This window comes from Emydura macquarii, unplaced genomic scaffold (genome assembly GCF_026122565.2).
Source record: "Emydura macquarii macquarii isolate MOO-44397 ecotype Brisbane River unplaced genomic scaffold, CSIRO-AGI_Emac_v2 contig_499, whole genome shotgun sequence".
In the NCBI taxonomy this organism is placed as follows: Eukaryota; Metazoa; Chordata; order Testudines; family Chelidae; genus Emydura; species Emydura macquarii.
Genome location: NW_027130636.1, coordinates 4857474 through 4880412, shown reverse-complemented (window position 1 = coordinate 4880412; position 22939 = coordinate 4857474). Strand labels below are relative to the sequence as shown.

The 22939-nt window shown below is 45.0% G+C and overlaps 1 protein-coding gene across 5 annotated transcripts in view; it reads left to right on the top strand.

Annotated features, from left to right (window-relative positions):
- Positions 1–22939, top strand: part of STAG1 (STAG1 cohesin complex component) — a 322525-nt gene that overhangs the window by 145758 nt on the left and 153828 nt on the right. For all 5 annotated transcript variants that reach the window (XM_067538793.1, XM_067538794.1, XM_067538795.1 and 2 more), the window contains 3 exons: positions 3336–3540; positions 16967–17118; positions 18225–18298. In XM_067538793.1, coding sequence (XP_067394894.1) covers positions 3336–3540; positions 16967–17118; positions 18225–18298 — 431 coding nt within the window. The remainder of the gene's footprint in view (positions 1–3335; positions 3541–16966; positions 17119–18224; positions 18299–22939) is intronic.

Genomic DNA, 22939 nt, shown 5'->3' with positions numbered 1-22939 from the left:
ACTTTCCACTCAGGTGGTGTACCGGGCCAAGTGGAAGCGCTTTACCTGTTAGGTGGAGTCCCGGGGTATCCCACTGAGCTGTTCGTCCACACAGGCGATTTTGGAGTATCTGCTCCACCTGAAGCTGCAGGGTCTAGCTCTGGCCTCTCTGGAGGTGCACCTGGTGGCCATCTCGACCTTCCATCAGCCGATGGAAGGGAGGTCACTATTCTCGCACCCCGTGTCAGTCAGGTTCCTCAAAGGGGTGGAGAGGCTGTATCCGCAGGTCCGTGACCCTGTGCCTCCCTGGGATTTGAACCTGGTTCTTGCCGCTCTGACGCCGCCGCCCCCGCCCCCTTTCGAGCCCATGGCTACATGCCCGCTGCTCATCCTCTCTTGGAGGATAGCATTCCTGGTGGCCATTACATCGGCTAGGAAGGTCTCCGAGATACGGGCTTTGACCTCGGAGCCTCCCTACACTGTCTTTTATAAAGACAAGGTGCGACTGAGACCCTACCCGGCCTTCCTGCCTAAGGTGGTGTCCCAGTTTCATTATAACCAGGATATCTTCCTCCCCGTGTTTTTTCCTAAACCGCACAGTTCGGAGGAGGAGTGGAGATGGCACTCGCTGGACGTGAGACAAGCTCTGGCCTACTACATCGAGCGGACGAGGCTGTTCTGGAAATCAACGCAGCTGTTTGTGGCAGTGGCGGACCAGATGAAGGGCTCACCTGTCTCCACCCAGTGCATCTCTGCCTGGATCACCGCCTGCATCAGGACCTGCTACGAGCAGGCGAAGGAAGGTGCCACTTCCGGGAGCTGTGTCAGCGCACTCAACCAGAGCCCAGGCCTCCTCGGCAGCCTCCCTGGAAAGAGTGCCCCTGCAGGACATCTGCAAGGCAGCGACCTGGTTGTCGGTCCACACCTTCACATCCCACTACGCCATCGTGCAGGAGGCGAGAGAGGATGCGGGTTTCGGCAGGGCCGTGCTGATGAGAGTAGCTTGACGCTGACTCCTACCCACCTACAAGGTATGGCTATTTAATCACCTATATTGGAATGGATATGAGCAATCACTCGAAGTAGAAAACAGGGTTACTTACCGGTAACTGTTGTTCTTCGAAATGTGTTGCTTATATCCATTCCACATCCACTCTCCATCCCTGCTGTCAGAGTCGGCAGAAAGAAGGGACTGAGGGCCCGCAGGGCTGGTGGCACCTGATATACCGCGGCATGAGCATGGCACTCCAGGGGGCGCTTGAGCCGACCCTACGGGACTTGCTAAGGGGAAAATGTTCCGGGAACCAGTGCACGGGGTGCATACTCACCTGTATTGGAATGGATATGAGCAACACATCTCGAGCAACAACAGTTACTGGTAAGCAACCCTGTTTTCCCTTGGGGAGGGCGGTTAGTTTAGCACTCTTTTTCCATTCTTGGAGTGTGATAATGGACAAATGGGTGTTGAATATCATCTGCCATGGCTATACAATCAAGTTTGTAATGCTACCTCCTCCAAAACTCCTTTCCCCGTTCCCCTTTGGGGACCACTCTCGCAACAGTATACTGACACAAGAGGTACACTCCTTATTTTAACAGGGAGTAATAGAACACATTCTTTGACTGATGATCCCTATTGTATTGCTCTGAGGGTTTTACGCATGCACACCATGTGTCTGGATCTGGAGAATTTGAAAGTAGTGTCCTTTAGTCTGCACATGCACCCTAGTTCATCCCATGGTTTTGTCCAAGTTGATAAAGGGCTGGGCGGACCAGCTGTCGCTCTAGTTCCTTCTCACTGCCTCATGCTCTGGGTCGGAACTTTCAGTCTCCTCAGTTGAGAGACACATCTCTTTTAAAAAAAAAAAAAAAAAGTTGTACATAGTTTTAGAATTTTCTATCACTCGGCCCAGCTTAGCGTCATCGAAGTTTTCGATTTATAGTGTTTTTAGCTGTTTTATGATATTAGTACTTTTAGTGAGTTGGATAGATAGTTTGGGGGTTTGTTTTTTCTGTAACACATCCCCCTCCCTTACCCACGCTGAACAGAGACTCCTCGGGAATCCAGAATGCACATCAGCATTCTGGAACTCCGGGCCATAAGGAAGGCATGCTAAGCATTTCTCTTGTTCATCCATTTCCATCATGTTCTTATCATGTCGAACAACGCCATGACTGCTTCTTGCTTTAGGGGCTGGAGAAAGCCCCTAATGAAACTTAGACAGCTTTAGCGACCTACGTCACACCAGTCTCCCCAGGCTGCCCTATGGGCCAGTGCTGCCCCAAATCTCCAGTGCTGCATCCTGTGACCCAGCCTCCAGTAGGCCTTTTGTCTCTAGCAAGGATCTTCAAGAGGTAACATTATAGCTGTCTTCCACCATGCCATAATGACTGACTTGACAGAAGCAGCTGCCTCCCTCTCCAACTAACCAGATAGGGCAATGAAGTTAAGAGAGGATTCCTAATTTGCTTGATTGCGTAAACCATGGTGATAGGAGCATAGGGGATTTTGCTGCCTGTCTTAATTGAGCCACTTTCCCTTTCTCTGTGTACATAGGAGGGAAGGAGAGGGTGAAGGGAAGATATGATCTTGAAGGTGGAGAAGCAACCTCATGGGCTATGAGTGGCAGACAGATGCCTTTGAGATCCTATATTTAGAGCCCTGCGCGGATACTAAATTTGTATCTGCTTCCAATCCATGATCCACAAAAATGGTCCACGGACATAAAGTGGATATCTGCAGATTTGCAGGGCTCTATGTATATGCACAAGGAAGCAGAATTAAAGTTGCACAGAAAACTTTAACTGGAGTATTGCCTAACTTTTGAGCATTAGACTCTGAAACCTTCAAGTTTCATAGGGTTGTTCTGATGGAATACATGATCACTTTGACATTATGGAGAGACTGCTGTCATTCTGTAGTTAGGCCTGCCACTGAGTTTATATTTTACATGTCGTCCTTTAACTTTGGAGCCCAACAAAGCACTTACAAATTATATGTGCAGTACCATTGAAATGCATCTATGTCTGAGATGGTGAGTATGGGAAGATAGTAAAGGAGAGGTGACTGACCTCTTTACACTGAAGGTTTCCCACTCTCACTCCCACCAAGCAATGATGACTGGAAAGTGGAAATAGGAATCTGGTTGTGTGCCCAGTGCAGTCAGTAGTAAAGTTCCCATTGCTTCAGTGGTGCCAGTATCCAACCCTAAGAGAAAGGGAAATACGTATACACAACAGAACAGAAAATCATTTGTTTCCTTTTGAATACTAATTCTGTGTATACAGTAAAATAGAATTGAATTGAATGGGAAGCATTTGTAATATAAAGTATAAGCATTTTCTCTTTTTTTCAGGACAGTGGCGATTACCCACTTACCATGCCTGGGCCACAATGGAAAAAATTTCGATCAAACTTTTGTGAGTTCATTGGAGTGCTGATTCGACAGTGTCAGTATAGCATCATTTATGATGAATATATGATGGATACAGTGATCTCTCTTCTGACTGGTTTGTCGGATTCCCAGGTCCGAGCTTTCAGGCATACCAGTACACTTGCTGGTAAGTAAGCACACAGGTTGGTATTTTCCATACACTTGTTGGCCTAAGTCTTTCCCTTTTGAAATCTAAGGAAGTTTTACCATAAACTTCAGTGGGAACAGAATAAGACATACTCTGAGTGCTTTTGAAAATCATACTCAATTTCTAAATATCACACATACTTTAATTGTACTAAAGTTCAGTTTTCCTAATTAAATACATGTGTACATTAAACTGTATAATAGTATAAAAAGTAGGAATGATTTAATATATTTAAATATTACTAGACAATTATTGCTTTCAGTTTTATATTTTTCTTTGCACTGACTTATATTTGTACAGTTTACTGTATAGCTTTCCAATTCTCATGGTATCTTTGAAGTTTTAAAAACATTTTAGTGTAAATTTATTGCTTGAGAAAAATCCTTGACTGTCAGTCCAGAAACTGAAACTTTCTGCTTACCTACCAGCCACATACAGTACAGGCGGTAGCAGTACAAACTGTTAGTGATGCTTCCCCACCAGAGTGCCACAAACCCGTCTTGAAAGCTCACTGCATGTCTCTGAAGGTTGCCAGTTACAGTAAACGCAGTCTTCTGACTTAAACTCTTGTGCATAAAGAACTGAACTGAGACAGTCATTTCACGCACACGGTTGAACAGTATTCAGTTCTTCTTTGAGTGATGGTTCCTCATGTATTCTCCTGAGGGTTATATGTGTGTGCCATGCGTCTGGTGCTGGGGATTTTGAAAGTCTGTTAGCCTGCACACATGCCCTTCCTCCACTTCATGGTTTCATCTGAGGCAATAAAGGGCGGGGCGGACTGATCACGTCCTCAGTTCTTTCTCACCGCTGCATGGTCTGAGTCGGAGCCTCTTCTGTTCTCTTGTCCCTTGTGACACACTTTTCTAAAACACAGGAAAAAGACTGTTTTGTATATAGCTAGTATTTTGTTACTTTTGCAATAATTTTAGTGGTAGTAGCAGTTTTTAGGACTTGAAGGACTTTGGGCCACTGTTTTACCAGTCACCCTGTGCCTCCGCCCTCCCCTAGCATTCACGTCTGGGTACTGTATTATGCTGAAGACACCAGAAATATATGTGCCTCCTGCCCTCGCTCATTCTCGGTTAGTGACAAGCACCAGTACTGCCTTTACTGCTTGGGAGAAGCCCACGTTACATCCAGGTGCAGTATCTGTCCCTCCTTCCTGAAGCAGCACCCTGGAAGGCAGGGCTCTGTGTCAAGAATCACTTCATGGAGGTTGCCGTGAGGCTGGAGTCGGATCCAAGCGGAGGAACCCTTCCCCCACCCACCTGTACATTGGCCTGAATGATCGAGAAGCGTGTTTCCTACTGCAGAGCACCAGTTCAGTTCTGCTGGTACCAGTGTTATGGATCCTGTGCCAGGGCCTAGCCGTGATTCAAGGAAGCATGCGCTTAAGCAACGGAGTAAATCTTCTTCCAGATTCAGGACAGATACTAGTTACAGCCGTGGAGAAGCGCTACGTTCCAAGGCTCATAAGCACCATAAGAAGCCACACAGACTGTCGAATCCATCCACTGAGCTGCAAACTCCTTCTAGGTCAGCACTGCTGAAATTAGGGGGGCCTTAGGTTCCGAGGCAGTCCTGCGTTCTGGTTCTGGTTTTGACTGTGGAGCATTTTCTGTTGACAATGGGGAGATTCAAGTCGGTCTCTGAGCCTCATTAACTTTTTGCCTGGCAGCGATGAGATCTCCATGCCTTCAAGGAGGCTCCCCTACATTAGACTTGCCTCCTTCAGGCTGTGTTTCCACCCACTCTCCCTGGTCCACCGGTGTTGATGGCACCACCATTCGAACTGGGCTCTCACTTCTCAGTTTCAGAGGACTTGGACGGAAAGCAGGGTTCACCCCTCCCCTACCGCCAGTATGACTACCCTAGGTTCCTGCTAACTCAGTAGCAATATCCTTCCTTTGCCCAGTCCCGGGTCCTTGGTACTCTGCTCCTTGTGTCCCTCTGCAATAACCACCAGATCTGCCTGCTTCGTCGTACTGGAGGTTGTGGCAGTATCTGCCATCAAAACTTTCTTGCCCCACTATTGAGGAGTCTAAAATCTTGCCCCTTTGTCAGTCATCGAGTAAGCATTCAGAATCACTGTTGGAGGATGCACCACTTAGTCTGATTTCAACAGTCTCACCAGAACCAGAGCGCTTTCCCCTTGTCATCCTCTGAGACGGTGGTGTCTTCAACATCCTCTTTGCCCCCAGTCTACTTCTAATTTCAAGACATGCTATGTAGGGTGATGGATACGCTCTACATTCTACTGGAGGAAATACATGCTTGACATCTTACTTGCCTTGGTACTGGCCAGAGTGGCTCTTACTGATCAATGATGCCATTCTTCATCTGGCATTGACTGTATGGCACATTCCAGCCACCTGCACACCCACCCCCAAGGACGCAAAGAAGAGGTACTACGTGTTTCTGAAGGCATGCAATTTCTCTTCTCTCATTTCTGCTGTCTCATCCGCTTCATACACAAGCCAAAGTTTTGTATGGTCACTCTAGCAGCCATCATTCCTTCCTTAGAAAGAGGCGTATGGTTTACGGATCTCGATAGCAAGATACTTACTTTCACCGTACTTATGGCCTTCATCAATTCAAATACAGGGGTCTACCATTTGGACTCAACACTGCTCCACAGGTCTTCTCTAAGGTTTTCTTGGTAGTGGTGGCCCACATCTAGTGCCAAGGGTTCTTTATGATTCCTTATGTTGACAGTTGGCCGCTGCTAGCGAGATCAAAAAGAGAAGCTTGAGCCTTGACCTCCATGCTGCTCACACTCCTCTCTCCTCTTGGGGTGAGTGAAAATGTCGAAAAGTTGACTTTGGATACCACACAATCCCTAGAATTCGTTGGGGCCTGCGTCAACATGATCTCAGCATTCACCTACCTGTTGGAGGACTGGTTCTGGGCTCTACAAGAGTTGATCTCCAACGTGATCTCCTGTCCTGCTTTGGCCGGGATTTTCCTTTCTTTTCGGATCCAAGTCCCTGCCATGGATAGGCAGAGCAGGCGCATAGAGCAGTCAGAGTGGGGCCATGCAAGATGCACCAGCCAGGGTGGCAAGCCCAACTGCTACAGCCCCCAGCAGCAGTCATGCTTGGTAGGGGTGGTGGCCATCCAGTTTGCCTCCCACAGGAGACCCGCACCGGGAGGAGGTGAGAGCTGGACCCCTTGCCTAAGTGGTGGGTATTCCAGCTGGACAGTTAGCCTGATCCAGGCTGAGAGCGGAGTGATCTGCATTCAGGTGACGCAGACTGTAGTCCCTTGGTACAGGAGCGATGGATCAGGTGGGGTGGAAAATTAAACACCCCCAGCATTGCCGTGCTGGGGCAATTGCTCAGGGTGTGGTGATATGTTTGGGTTGGGTGTTTGATGGGGTGGGGTTGGAGGAGTGCATGGGGGCAGGGATGGCTGTATGAGGTGTGCAGGATAGGGTGTGCATCTTAATTTGTGCTGGGGCTTGCCATGGCTGAGCCCATACGTCTCTTTCATTACAAATTAAGCACTGCTCATGCCTCAGTGGAGGAACGGTGCCCTGACTCCCCCTATGTCTGCAGGGCCCTGTCCTGCAGAGAACGAGGTCATTGAGGAAGTCCCCTAGACTGTTTATCACTATAGTGGAAAGGATTAAGGAGCAAGTGATCTCCACTCAGAGGCTTTCTAAGTGTATTTTGGAGTGCATTACGCTTTGCTATCAGTTATCAGGACTGTCTCTACTCCGTGGGGTACGAGCCCACTCCGTGAGAGCACAAAAATCGACTATGGCTGCTCTTCATGATGTGCAGCTTAGGGACATATGTAAGGCAGCCACGTGGAGTTTGTTACATATGTTGTCTTCTCATTACACCTTGGTGTGAGAGACTCTGTGATGGATGCCTCTTTTGGTACAGTTGTTCTCTGTTCAGTGGTTCCATCATCTTTCTCTCATGCTCCTTCTAACTAGGTACTGCTTGTTAATCACTCTCAGTGGAATACAATAGGGACTGTCACTTGAAGAGGGGGAGGTTACTTACCTGTAACTGGAGGTTTTTTGAGATGTGTGGTCCCTATCTGTATTCCAGTCCTGTCCTCCTTCCTCTCTGCTGTGGATCTTTGATGGAGAAGGAACTGAGGGCACAGTTGGTCCAGTTTACCCTTTATCGCCTTTTGACGAAACCATGAAATGGAGCAAGGGTACACGTGCGGACCAACGGATACTACTACTTTCAAAATCTCTGGTTCCGGACACATGACTATATAGTCCTCTGTGGACTATAGATGGGGACTATACATCTCAGAGAACTTCCAGTTACAGGTAAGTAACCTCCTCTTTTCAGCCTCTTCAACTTTGGTTGGATTTGAGTCAGTGATGAGACATGTCATCCAATTTTCAGTTTCTGAATGAAAATGTGAAATCCTTGACTTTCATATAGTGTATTTATGAATATTTACTTTTTATTTATTTTTCAATGTATAACGTCCATGTCAGCTCTAGGTGTTCTATTCAATGCATTTAAAAACCCATCAAATCAATTCTAATTTACGTCACCAAAAATGATATTTAAAAAGGAATCTCCGTTCATTAAAACAAGCAAATCTATACATTTGTTTCTCATCCATTTCCTGATAGGAGGCTTGAGTAAATAGACATTGCAAAGCAAGATCAGAATTCTAGATTTGAGTGTCTTCTACTCACTCCTCAGCATGATAAGATGAGTTAGCTGTTTCTTCTTCGAGTGATGGTCCCTCTGTGTATTCCACATGTGGGTGTGTATGCGTACCATGCGTCTGAGTCCGAAAGTGTTTCTTAGCGGTCTCCGTTGACCTGTACATACATAGTGCATTTCCTTGTACTCCCAACTGAGGGAATAAAAGGTAGTGCAGGTCGACATCTCTCCGGTTTCCACTTAGTGCTGCATGGTCTTGAGTTGGAAACCCTGTTCCTTCATGCACTTAGTTTACTAAGAAGGTGACTCACTAAGAGAGTGACTTACTTTATACATAGTATGTAAATAGTTTGCACATAGTTTTAGTGTTAGATAAGTTAAGTTTAGTGTAGTAATTTTGTTCCCCATTTGGGGACCGTTCCTCTCTTCCCCCCCATACTGTACCAAGGATTCTAGGCTTCAGAAACTGTTTCCTACCTGTGCTTCTCTGTGAGTGACATACACCAGTGCTGCCTCTACTGCCTGGGCATGACACACATCGTGGCATGCTGCGCCATCTGTAAGTCTTTCCCACCCAGAACCAGAGAAGTTGGTGAGCTCCACCTTCTCAAATACCTAATGGAGAACGCAATGAAGCCCCGGGCGCACTCAGCTCTAGGCCTAGAGCTCCCCCCTCTACAGTGGCCACCACCAGCGGTAAACACCCCTCTGAGCACCATGCCTGCTTGGAAACTAGCAGTACTGAAGGCTAAGAAAAAGTCCCAACACTAGAACAAAAGACATTCTCATGGGCAATAAGAGCAGGTCCCCATGGTGGATTGCTCCCAAGCACAGCATTTCCTCGCCAAACTGAGCCAGATCGAGTGAGATCTTGCCCACATATCTGGCCAGACTGGAGCTCAAGATTCCTTGGATGGAGTGTAAGGCCAGGTGCAAATGGGATGTGATGATACAGTTAGTCACATTGGCACCCAAACATTCAGAACACTCACTGGTGCTCGTACCACTTGCACCATTGGTCCCCAGCTGCCTGCCAGACAGGCTGGCCTCACAGAACCCAGACACCACATGGGTCCTCTTTGCCATTCACAGGAACCGAAAGCTGCCCTTCTTTTGTTCCAGAGAAGCTGAAGGAGAAAGCTCTCAAAGTGATGCTCTCCTCCTTCCCTGGACTGGTGACCTCCCCGTGCCTTTCTCCCCTGTCCCCTCCTGACACAAGTGCTATGCGTGTTTCCCTGGCGCAGAGCTACCATTATACTCATATCATCTTTTTGTCCTTGGCAGTTCTGGTTCATGGGCCTCCTCAGACTCTCCACTCGTACACCATTCTGCACACTCCTGGATCTGCTCTCACAAAATAGGGGGAAACTGTCATCCCAATCTGGGCTCTCTTCACCTCATAGCTTGGTATTTGGATGGGCATCCAGTATTGACCGTGCATGGTCCTCCCCAGTTCGACAAATCCTCACTCAAAGTAAGAGACTCCATCAGAGCTTGCTACCGAGCTAAATGGAGACACTTCATAGAGTGGGCACACCACCACCACCATTCACTAAGCATGGTGTCTATTCCCGTCATCTTCAACTACCTCCTTGTCCTCAAGATGTTGGGCCTATCTCTCAATTCTATTTGGGTGTATTTGGCAGTGCTTAGTGCCTTTCTCGCACACATGGATGGCACATCTGTATTTATGCACCCTGCCTCTTCATGAAAGGATTACTCAATATTTTTCCACCAGCGCTGAAGCCTGTGCTCCAATGGGACCTTAATCTCATTCTCTCTGCCCTCATAAGGCCACCCTCTGAACTGCTATATGCTCCCTCTCTCCCCTTCCGATGAAAGTGGCATTCTTGGTGGCCATTACCTCAGCCAGACAAATTAGTGAATTTGCAACCATAATCGAAGACACCACGCCTCATGATATTCCGCAAGGACAAGGTGTCCTTACAGCTGCACCCTAAATTCCTTCCAAAAGTAGTGTCTGTCTTCCACCTCAATCAATCCATCTACCTGCTGGTTTTCTGTCTGGAGCATCATGTCTCCCCCATGGACAAGGGTCATGCACGCCCTCAACGTCCTTTGTGTACTAGTGTTCTACCTCCACTGGACTCAACCATTTAGCAAATCACTGAAACTATTCTTGGCCATCGCTTACCGGTAAAAGCGTCAACCCCTCTTGTCCCAAGGAATCTCCAAATGGGTCTTGGGGTGCATCCTTGAAGACTACAAATGATCCAACCTTCCCCTGCCTGACAGTGTCCCGGCACATTCTGCACAGGCTACCTTGTTGGCCACACTTGCACATGTGTCCTGGGAGGACATCTGTCGGACAGCAATGTAGCGATCTGTCCACAAGTTCATGACACACCCGGCCATTGCATAAGCAGCAGCTGCAGACATGGCCGAGGGCCAGGCCATACTGCAGACCGCACTTCCATTGACATCCTTGCCTCTGTGCTGATCACTGCTTGTGAGTTGTCCATGTATGGAATACACATAGGGACCATCACTTGAAGAAAAAGAGGTTGCTTACCTGTAACAGGAGGTTCTTCGAGATGTGGTCCCTATCTGTATTCCATTACCCACCTTCCATCCCCTCTGCTTTGGACTGGATTCTATAATGGTAAGAGGGAAACTAGAGAGGCGTCAACCCACACTACCTCTTATACCCTTGGCTAGAAGCACAAGGGGAGACACTACGCATGTGAGGGTCAATGGACACTGCTAAGAAACACTTCCGGACTCAAACATATGACATGCATGTGCACCCACGTGTGGAATACAGATCAGGATCACACATCTTGAAGATCTTCCGGTTACAGGTAAGTAACCTCTTTTGGACCTTATTGTAGTTATCCATGCCCTGAGGCTATTTGGAGGATGAAACTGATGCAAAATATAATGTCTTGTTCTTTAAGCAGAGGTTCATGCTGAGTGTGTGTATTACTGGCGCTTCATGAGCTGCAGTGAATCTCCAGTTGGAATCGAAAGTGTTTGTTTTTGATCATTAAAATCCTGTAATATTTGATTAAAAGAGAGAATGCTGTCTTCTACTGCCATACTGCTGCAGTGGCAATGCGTGACAGTGCCCAAGCTGGATATAAACTGGAGTAGGGTGCTGTTAAGGCATTCTTCATCAAGACCTCTCAGATCTGGGATTTGTGTCTGTCTGGTCAACCATAGACTGGATTTGTTAACCTTCCAGACATGATTCAAAGCCTGCTGTTTTTCCAGGGCATTTAGGGAAGAGTGGGCTGAAGGTTGGGTGGTGGTGGTGGGTGGTGATGATTACAATTATGACTGCAGATGAGGGTTTTTTGTTTTTAATGTTATGCCTACTGGGGCTAGACTATGGTGAGTAGCCCATTATATCAAATTGTCACTTTTTCAGTATTGTGAAATATTAATTTCATGTAAGGTATAGAACATGGGAAGAATATATTCATTTATTTAAATCAAAAGAAATACATAAAGAAAATATACAAGTTAAAGAAATACAGTGGCATTGAGGCAATATAGGTTCTGAGTTACAGGGGGTGTGTGTGCGCGCATGTGCGTATAGACACACGCACACTGTTGCTGTCAAAGTACATTAGTGGTCTGTTTTTCTCATGTTACTCAAATAGTTCAACTGTTGATCTAAAACAGGTAATAAATCTTTCCATTTTTCTTAATTCTTTTATTGTCAACCACATTTTTTTACCTGGTGTTTATTTTTGCTATTATAGTGGTGAAATTCATTTATTGGCTGCAGTCGCAAGGCTAATACCCATTGTAACATAGGGGCCTGTCTGGCCCCGCAGTTGTGGCCCTTCTTCGGGCCTTGGCTCAGAGGAAGGCCACTACACCTTCCAAAAAGGGGAATGTTTGCTGCAAAATGAGTCGGGTGCCCTGGCCCTCAGGCAGGGCGGGCGAGCAAAGCAGTCTATCTCCCCGGCCCTCAGGCAGGGTGGGCGAGCAAAGCTGTGGTTTCAGTTTGAGAGTGCAGGGGACGGTGCTCACTCTCTGGGTGGCAAGGAGAAGGGGACGCAGGCCCACCCAATTCCACTGCGTCCCAGCCCAGGGCCTTAGCAGTGGCAAAGGCGTGCCACTAAGTTGGCGGGGCTCCTGCCACAACACGCCGACTAGGGCTTGCCACTGTCTCAGCCACAGTTATGGCCACCTCTGGGCTACTTCTTCCCCGTATCCCCAGGTACCTGCATCTGTAGGTTCCTCAGAGTCAGTGGGGTAGACCGCCTGCAGCAGGCTCGCCAGTCCCTCGGCATCCACAGGTGGCAAGGCAGGAAACTCCGTGGCTAGGGGCAGTTCCTCCAGGTCCCAGGGCTCGGGGGATGGCTCGGCCTCCAGCTGCTCCTCTAGGTCCTGTCCCATCTGGGGGAATGGCTCAGCCTCGGGCAGCTCCTCTAGGTCAGGTCCGGCCTCGGGAGGGGTCTCCCAGCCCTCAGGTGCAGGGAACTCCGTCCAGTCCCTAGGGCCTACAGGCTTGGCCCAGTCCAGGGGGCTGTAGGCCTTGGCCAGTTTAGGGGACCCGGGGGCCCTACCCAACCTTTAGCGGTTGGTCTCTTGGGCCGCTCCCGGGGTCTCTGTCCTGGGGGGGCGCTCGCTCCTCTCAGCGGCCCGGACTAGTTCAGGCTTCAGCTGTAGCCGGCGGGGCCACACATCTGCCTCCGGCGGCAGCTTCCTCCACTGTGAGCTGTGGGGCCTGCTTTTTGTAGTCTCAGCCTTGGCTGAGACTCCACCCCTCTGGTGCTGGATTAGTCAGCCAGCAGGCCCTATTGCGAGCTGGCCTCCCGGTTGCCGGGCAGACTGAGCTGCCGGCCCTTTCTCTGTCTGCCCCCGCAGTTGTGGCCCTTCTTCGGGCCCTGGCTCGGAGGAAGGCCACTGCACCTTTCTACACCCATATTAGTAGTACATTACCCAATCACAGATTAAAATATTTGTTTCTTTGGAGATAAGATCATAGCTTGATCTATTTCTTTTCAGAGTGTGTCCAAGTACTGTATTTTGTGCAGAGTTGCTACAGTTTTGGGAGGCAGTAGACCAGAAGGCCTTAGGGCACACTGTTTTGTGAACAGTATCATCCATAGTATGTTTGAAGAATGTCTCCATCTCTGAGCTATAAAGATGGCACATAAGGGCTTGTTATATCTTTACACAACAGTACTTTGACTTTGGAGCAGGGTCAGACTTCAATTTTAGAGAAACTGTCTTGCATTAATTTTATAATTACGTATTCTTTAGCATAGCGTCCTTCAGCAGGACTGGGATCCCAGTGCATAATAGGAGTGACCCGTGGGGTGACTTCGCTGTCTATAGTGTGTGTGTTCGTGATGTGGTTGCTGCTTGAATGAAGTATATCATGTGGTCTGTTTGTTTGGGGGACTGTGTGCTGATCCCAGTGGCCTGCTGGCCAAGGGTGAGAGCTTCTTAATGAGGCTTTGATCCCCAAGCCCTTTAGCACCCATCAACCCTTAATCAGTGGGCAGGGCTACTCAGGAAGAACCAGGGTTTAAAAAGACCACTCCTAAGCGACCAGAGGAACTAGCCAATAGGGGAGTTTTGTGAGAGAGTTGAATGGGAGAATGGAGGAAGGGGGCCTAGATACACTTCATTAACATTCTGTAAACTAAAGACAATAAGCCCTGCCCCCCCAATAAAAAATAAAGAACAATAAAAGAAAGAGCTGTAGGAGTAAAAAGAGATTGCAGGCTGAAGTCCAGCAACAGAGTTGGGGCTATCCAGTTTATGGCATTGAATGCAATGTATGATTACCTGCCCTATGGGTGGGTGGCATATGTGTGCATTCAGTGCAAGCAACTCATTGCCTTCTGAGACTGCATATGAGCTTTGGAAGCCAGGGTGACTGAATTGGAGGAGCTAAGGGAGACAGAGGTACATAGATGAGACTTTCCAGGACACAGTAGAACGGTCCCACTCCCAACATGACAGCCTCTGTACTGTTGAGGAGGATGAAAGCCTCAGGGAAGGAGAACATCAAACTGTAGTGGAGGGAAACAATCCCATAGATGGGACCCTCCTTCCAGATGATGTCATGGCATCCGCTCTCACTGAGGATACCTCTCCAGGGCATAGAACTCCAGTTATTAGGAAAAGACAGGTAATAGTAATGGGGGACTCAATCATTAGGAACATAGATAGCTGGGTTTGTGATGGCCAGGAGAACTGCATGGTGCCTTCCCTTCCGGATGTGAAGGTTGCAGATCTCTCGACATCTACACAGACTTATGTGTAGTGCTGGGGAGGGAGCCAGTGGTCATGGTACATGTAGGTACCAGTGACATAAGGAAGGATAGGAGAGAGGTCCTGGAGACCAAATTTAGGCTGCTAGGTAAGAGATTGAAGTCCAGGACCTCCATGGTATCATTCTCTGAAATGCTTCTAATTCTACACGTAGAGCCAGTTAGACAGGCAGAACTGCAGGGTCTCATTGCATGATGAGACAATGGTGAAGGGAGGAGTACTTTAGATATATTAGGAACTGGGAACCTTTTGGGAAATGGGGAGCCTATACAGGAAGGATGGGCTCCACCTAAACCACAATGGAACTGAATTGCTGGAATGTAAAATTAAAAAGGTCATAAAGCAGTTTTAAAACTAAGGGCTGGGGGAAAGTTGGCAATGTAGAGGAGCACATGGTTCAGACAGACACATCCTTTAGGAGAGGATCTATTAATGGAGATTCTCTATATCCTAGAAAAGAGGAGAAAATGGAAGAGGATAAAATATGGGTAAGATCTGATGAGAAATAGTCAAATTAAAAAGTGTCCCATTCAATTACATCACATAATGGCAGACAGCTAAAAAGTGACAATTTTTTTAAAGTACTTGTATACAAATGCTAGAAGTACTAAGATGGATGAAGTTGAGTGCCTCATATTAAATGAGGATATTGATATAATAGGCATCACAGAAAGTCAAATGGAATAAAATGGAATAAATGGAATAATGGAATAAAAATCTTAAATGAACCAAACTGTGCCATAAAATCTCTATGTATAGTAATTTCATGCTTGAATAATAAGCGTATAGCAGTAGGGATATACTACTGACCACCTGACCAGGATGGTGATGGTGACTGTGAAATGCTCAGGGAGATTAGAGAGGCTATAAAAATAAAAAATAATGGGGAATTTCAGCTATTCCCATATTAACTGGGTACATGTCACCTCAGCATAGGATGCAAAGATAGTTTCTTGGTGCCTTAAAGGACTGCTTCTTGGAATAGCTAGTCTTGGAACCCAAAAGAGGAGAGTCAGTTCTTGATTTGGTCCTAAGTGGAACAAAGGATCTAGTCCAAGAGGTGAAGATAGCTGAACCGCTTGATAATAGTGACCATAACATAATAAAATTAAACATCCCTGGGGGAAGGGGGGAGACAGACATTAAAGCAGCCTACCAGGGTAGCACTTAATTTCAGAAAGGGGAACAGAGGAACAAAAATGAGGAAGTTAAGAGAAATTAAAAGGTACAGTGCCAAAAATGAAATCCCTGTAAGCTGCATAGAAACTTTTAAAGATACCATAATAGAAGCTCAATTTAAATGTATACCTCAAATTAAAAAACATAGTAAAAGGACCAAAAAATGCCACTGTGGCTAAACAGCAAAATAATAAAAGAAGCAGTTAGAGGCAAAAAGGCATCCTTTAATAAGTGGAAGTTAAATTCTATTGAGGAAAATAAAAAGGAGCATAAATTCTGGCAAGGTTAAAAATATAATTAGGAAGGCCAAAAAAGAATTTGAGGAACAGCTAGCCAAAGACTCAAAAAAGTAACAGCAAAATTCTTTTGGTATTAGTAAGGTATTTTTTGGTATTGGTATTCCTCTGGTATTAGTATGGCCATTCTTATGTTAATAGTGGGAGTGGGTAAAATGTATTTTGCAGGCAAGATTGGGTGGGCAAGAAAAAATAGATTGTGATAATTTGCGGGAAAACACTAAATCTTTCATCAGTTTGTCATAAATAGAATTTCAGCAATGTAAAGCAAATTTAAAAAAAAATGTTTTAATACTTAAATTTAAGCAAGGGATAGAAAGATTTGATGTCTATTATAACAGGAGTGAAAATGTTATTTTCCATGGTTTAAGCAAGAATTGTTCTTTTAGTGGTAAAAATTGTGTCTGAATTCCATTTAACTGACCACTTTTTTTTCTTAGTAGCGTGGGGGAATTTGTCTCTCTTTAGTGGGACTTGCGGGATCTAAGGTTTTTGCAGGTGGGGGCAGGATAAAAATACAAGAAAGAGTAGGTGGGAGTGGGTATTGCAGGGGGGGATGGGACTGGGATTAAAAAAATAGTCCTGTACAGGCTTTGCTTCAGCCTTCTCGAACAGAGTTGTTACTCACATTCATTTTCCCTAGTGTATCAGTATCTACAGAGACAATTCTCAATGGAGAAAGGAAAGTTATTTCCAATAATTGGACTTCTCAGAGTATATTGATTCTGCAGATCCACATTCACTTGCTCTCCTTCCCCAACTAGGAATTGTAATGTTACTCTGAGTATTTGGGAAGGAAATATGAGGGTGGTTGGGACCACAGTTTCTTGTATACTCTCAGTTCTAATGTTTGGATCAGTGAGGGGGATGGGTGTGACCTTGATGGGAACTGTTTTCCAGATGGTTCTGTATCCATGTGTCAAGGGTTGCTCACCTCCCATGAGTGTGGATCTGCAGAGGCAGTATACTTGAGCGTCAGTTACAGGTGAGTAACCTTCCTTTATCTTCCACTTTTTACAGCTATGAAGCTTATGACTGCTCTTGTGAATGTTGCCTTAAACCTGAGTATTCACCAGGATAATACACAGAGGCAGTATGAAGCTGAAAGAAACAAAATGATTGGTAAAAGAGCCAATGAAAGATTGGAGCTGCTGCTTCAAAAAAGGAAAGAGGTAAGTTAAAGAACCAAAGCAGTTTTCCTAACTATATCATTCACTCTTCTGAAAACATGTGCATTAGATATTCTTGTACAAGTTTTTTTCTGAAAAAAGTGTAGCCATTCATAGTTTTTATATTTTGAAAATATGAGTGTGTGATTCTATATAGTTTTGCACAAGATCAGTAGACTTGTTTAATAATTTCCAATTAGTTACACCCGTAAATCCCATTTGGAAACCCTGGAGTTATACCAGTATAGCTGGAGGACATAATTTGTCAGTAGATTTATTATTACTAGTTATTGACATGCAAAGATGTCAATAATATATTTGAACTCTGAGCCTATGATGAGTTTTCAGAATAGGAACTCCGAAAATAAACTTTCTTTTACTTGTAAAATGAGCATATTTCACACAGAAATCAATGAGGGAGAATAAACCTGAATCCCCATTATGCCATTTTTTTTAGACAGTCAGGTTTTACTGTACATCTTCACTTTAAGGCACAAGACTGGCTGTCAGGGGACAAGTCCCAACTTTAAGCACCTAAGCCCCGATTCTAGAAAGCTTTCCTATTCAATAAAGCAATTAAGCCTATGCTTAACGGTAAGCATGTGCATTGAAGTCAATAGGATTTAAGCACGCACTTGAAGCCAAGCACATGTGTTAATGCTTTCCTAAATTGGGGCCCCAAGTTTGAAAAGTGTATTCTTCTAAATCCATAATTAGGCCTCTTAAGATGCCTGATTTCTAGAGATGCTGAGCACCTACAGATCCACTTATTTAAATGAAACTAGCTGGTCAACAGAATTGAGCACTTAATCTCCCCTTGCCTCAGTTTCCTTAGCAAAAAAGGGGGGGAATACTTCATCAAAGGGCTGCTTTTGAGTCTAAATTCATTAATGTTTGTAGAACGTGTTAACCTCCTTCCACGAAGGCACTATAGGTGTACAAAACGTTTTTATTTATGCCTATTGGCAAGAAGGGAAATGCTATTTATAATACCTTTGAATGAAGCTTGCTTCTCAAGTATAAGCTAGCTAATACTACAGTGTTTCCCAATTTGAAATTATCAGGATGCCAGACTGAAATATTAGTGACCTTTTATTTCTTTTTTGCAGCTACAAGAAAACCAAGATGAAATCGAAAATATGATGAACTCTATTTTTAAGGGTATATTTGTTCATAGATACCGGTAAGAGAATGAGTACTATAGTAGGTCTTACTTGCTAAATTTAATAAAAAATTTATGTTGATTCTCCTGTGATGTAATATTCTAGGTCCTTCTGAAACAAAATTAAAACTATTACAATTTTGGAGGTTAAGGAAGAGAATCTAGGTTTCTCCTTTTTTACCCAAACAAATAAGGTACTCGGTCAACCTTAATTTGGTTCTACGTAACAGCATGGGCGAAGGAGGGATGTGAAAAAGTGAATCCACCTTTAAAAAAGCGGTTTCATCTAAGGTGGGACCACAAACACTAAAATGCCTTAATAATGATCATGTGGTTATTGTTGTACAGAGCAAAAAAAGTTATTTGGGTGCCTTCACAGTACATTTACACACCTTAAAATTTTGGATGTATTTTAAGTTTAACCTTAATTTCACCTGAATTTCCTGGATTTGTAATGCTTGTTTTAGCTACAATTACAACCATTGTTGTAGTGATTTTTGTTCTTAAATTACTGATGTATGCTTTCATCTTAATTCCAATTTAAGTTATTTTTCTTGGGAATTTTTGGGGACTTGAAATTATTTTTAGAGCCAGATACGCCAGAAGGCTCTGGCAGTTTTGTGCTGCTTCGGAGCAGTGCAAATCAATCAGTATACAATTGCCAATTAAAACGGGCTTATGGCTGCTTCACAGCACATATAGCACAAAGCATCTGGAGCATACTGGTGAATCTGTTCCTTATTTTGCAACTGATTGCTTGGTTTATTTATCTAAGATAGAAGATAATATTTTTAACATTGTAATTAATTATTAAAAACGTATAGGTAAACTTGCCAAGTAAACTTCGGGGATATGAAACTGTGGAATTTAACTCTTTTAGTTGTAAAGAAACATACATTGTTCAGCTTCAAAATTTTGGTTATCTGTGAAATCCTTGAGGCAGACTGGGCAGAAAGGAAACATTGGGGGGGTGACAGTGGGGTTCTTAACCGAGGGAGCTAAGACAGGAGCCCTTAAGACAGAGGCACTGGGACTCAAGGACTGGGTTCACCCCCTCCTCTGAATAGTGCTGGTTCCTGTAATTTGTAGCCCTTTTCTCTGCACACAACCCTTTTGTCCCTAGGTTTATGTACAACCCTTCTTCTGTTTGCCCCCGACATCCACATTCTGTCCCTGTCTCCCACATAACCTCGTTTATTATCTGCTTGATTCTTTCAACAATAGAAAGCAGCACTGTGGAAAACAGAAGAGTGGCCAAGTGCTTGGATGGCAGGGATGTGTGAATGGGGATCTGATGGGGCACAAGGGAAAGGTGAGCGGGTGTCTCAGATGTGGGGAAGAGAGAAGAGGATGTCCACTGTCATGGGCTAAGTGGGGATATGAGCATGGTATTACATTCAAAGGACTTTGAGGGTTTCTTTTACATTTGTGTTGTAACAGCAATAGGGTGGCTACCCTGCTTTACCTCTTAGGGTCTGGTATTGTGGTTTGTCAAGTAGTCTACAGTGAAAGATGAGCCGGCACTAGGTCTGTGGCCTCATGTAGTCAGGTTTGATTGGTGCAGACTAGAACATGGATCTCTCATTGGTAACCAGATTATGAATGACAGAATTGCTTTGCCCACTGATCTGGCTTTGAATAGCGTAAGCTGAAACTCCTGGGGCTTGATTGTGCTCTCACCTCATTGTAAAGCCATTTTAGTTGCAACACTGTAGTGGTCATAAACCTAACCTTAAAATTGTTGTGAGAGCAGAATCGGACTGTATTGGTATTTGCCTTTGCATTAGCCCTAAATGAGAACTCCACATCTATCTATGATTAGGAAGACAAGCTGATGCATAATGGATTTGTTAAGTGTTGGTCTACTGCTGAACTGGCTGTCTTCGATGCAAGAGGTTTGCTTGACACTCCCCAGAGCTATGTTGGTGTCATGATGCGAGAGGAATCAACTTGCAAATTCTCTGCTTTTAGTGCAGAAAGGAGTTGCAGAGGCATTTTAGGTTTTGAATTACATAACTAACATGAAGATGGGGTATCTTGGTCTTGTCACCAAACAGAGGGAGGAAAAAGCTTCTCTCTCTCCTAGTAGCAGTTTTGAGGGATTTGCCAGCTCCACCCCCCTGCATTGTGGTGGCATAGCCCGTAAAAACAAACAAACCAGAAAACATCCATACTCCACTGGATGGAAGAGTACCACTTAAAGCTTACTTATTGGTCCAGGCTGCCACTGATGGTGGTGGTGGTGGTAAATAACTGGAGCTGCCATTGCTGCTAAGAGAGAGCAGAGAGGAACAGACTCAAGGACTCCCCCGCCAATCCAGGCACCTTTTTATGATGCCGCCAGCAATAGAAAACCCTTACTTCTGTTGTTGTTGGAAGGAGATGCCTCATGGATAACTTGTTGTTGTCTGCAGACAAGGAGCATATGCCAGTACTAACACAGCTGGATTTACGAGGTGTTTGAAGCGATTGATCATGGGATTATGCTGTCTCGCTGTATAGATTTAGGAGAGGTTATGGGAGTGTGTTGAGAGGGTTATAATAGGCTGCTCCTGTGCCTGCCTCTAAAGCTCTCACCTGTGAAGTTAATCAGGGATCCATCCTCTCTCCGGTTTCTTCAACTTCTCTGAAGCTATTAGGGGAGATAGTGAGATGATGTAACTGAAATGTCAGCAATATGTGGACAACATAATGCCTTACATCCAATTCCAGCAGCCCCAACTGTGTTGGTGCCCAGGGGACATAAGCACCTGGATGAAGGGCAGCTGACTGAAGCCAAACCGAGGAAAAAAGAAAGTGATGGTGGGGAGAGGGAAGTACTTCAAATAACTCTCCAGCCCTATAATGACCCTAAGGCTTTCTTCCTTCAGGTGGTCAAGATGGCCTGTAGACTTGGGGTCCTTTTAGTCTCCTCACTCCATATACAGGTATTTATGATAGCAAAAAATGCCTTTTTTACATACAATTAGCTAGGACACACTTATCCATCCTGTTGGATTTATACTTGACCACAGTGATCTATGCATTGGTGACCTCCAGGATTGATAAGGAATGAAACTGTTGACCTTAGAAAGGTTCAGATGATTTGGAATATTCTGCCTATTTAGCAACACAGAGTCTATCATCCCAGTCCTTTACACTGGCTTCCCATTGAATATTGAGTCAAATAGAAGATTTCAGTTTTGATGACTTATTTTAGTATTCCAGATAAATTGCAAGTAAGTTTCATAGGTTTTGTTTTATTTTGGTTTGACTTTACCAAAGAAATTGGTCTAAAAATCTCTCATGCAGGAAATCACACTTATTTCCAAGTTTTCCAGGAGAGGTCCCTGATACATTTTTTTGGCCTCTTCCCAGCACCAGACAGCTTCCCTATTTTTGTCTGATTTGTTGCAAGCTATAATCTCCAAAACATAAAATTAGTGACAAGATAGAGAAGGTTAGGAGAACTGCAATCCAAGGGTGAGATTATGGAGCCATTACTCATGTTGATAAATATTACACTGGCACAAAATAGTGCCAATGAATTAAAAAGGACTACCTGGGTGAGTAAGTATTCACCAGTCTAGCCCACGGTGATTTTAAGGCTATAATAGCATGGGCAAATTACAACAAAATGAAGGCATAAGCATTGACAGTTACCTTTGTCTTGCTTGATGTTCATCAGTTAACAGTCACATACAAGATACAGAAAATTTGGCTTTATTCACTGTTTTTCTGCCTCATCATCTCTCAGAAAGATTTCTAAGAAGAGGAATGTTCTTTGTGGAGTAATTGCATATGTCCATTCCACTTCAGATATATATGTGCACCAAGTGCACAGTTGTTGAAGATTTTTCTCTCAGTGGTATCTGTTGAAGTGTGTGCTCCCTCTGCTGTCTTGTACTATATGATTGTATTAAAGGGTGGAGTTGTTGCTGTTTCCCCCTCTCATCCCCCCCAGTTCCTTCTTACTGCCCGTGATGGTTGTTGGAGCATCTTGTCTTGCAATTTTCCTACTATTTGTATTCAGTTTGTACCCCATTTCTACCATCTTAGTAGATTATAGTGTGCGTTAGTTATAGGTATAAGTTTTCTTTTCAGTGTTTTTTCAAATACTTTGGTTTCCATTAGTGGGTACCAGCACTGGGGCATTCCTCGGTCACCAAGATCCAAGCCCTGCTACTCCTGTAAGAAACTGATGCCAGTGAGTGACCAGCAGTCCTGTTGCCTGAAGTGTCTTGGGGATATTCATGCTCTTGATTGGGTCAAATTTGCAGAGACTTTAAGTCTAGAACCAAGAAAGACAGAGGGACCAGACTTAAGTTTCTGATGATGGAGGCAGCCCTGCAGCCATCCTCAGACCCTTCCCATTAGGAGTGGGTATAGGACACATCTGCATTTGTCAAAAGCTCACCTCTTATTTTGACTGAGCCTTGGGGCCAGTCATCTTCCCCAGCACAGAGGAAGGATCTCGAAGGACTCAGTATCAAAGAGATCAAGGTCCTTGGTACCAAAGTCCAGCAAGGACAAAGGCAGTTTAGTTCACTGAAGGCGTCAGCAGCAAGAGTTTACTCTGGTACTATGTACTCCATAGGCTTATGTGGTGGCACAGGAATTGCTGAGTCTCTTGGTGCTTGTTTTGCTGGCCTGGTACCAGCAGCTGCTGTTGCTTTACTGTCA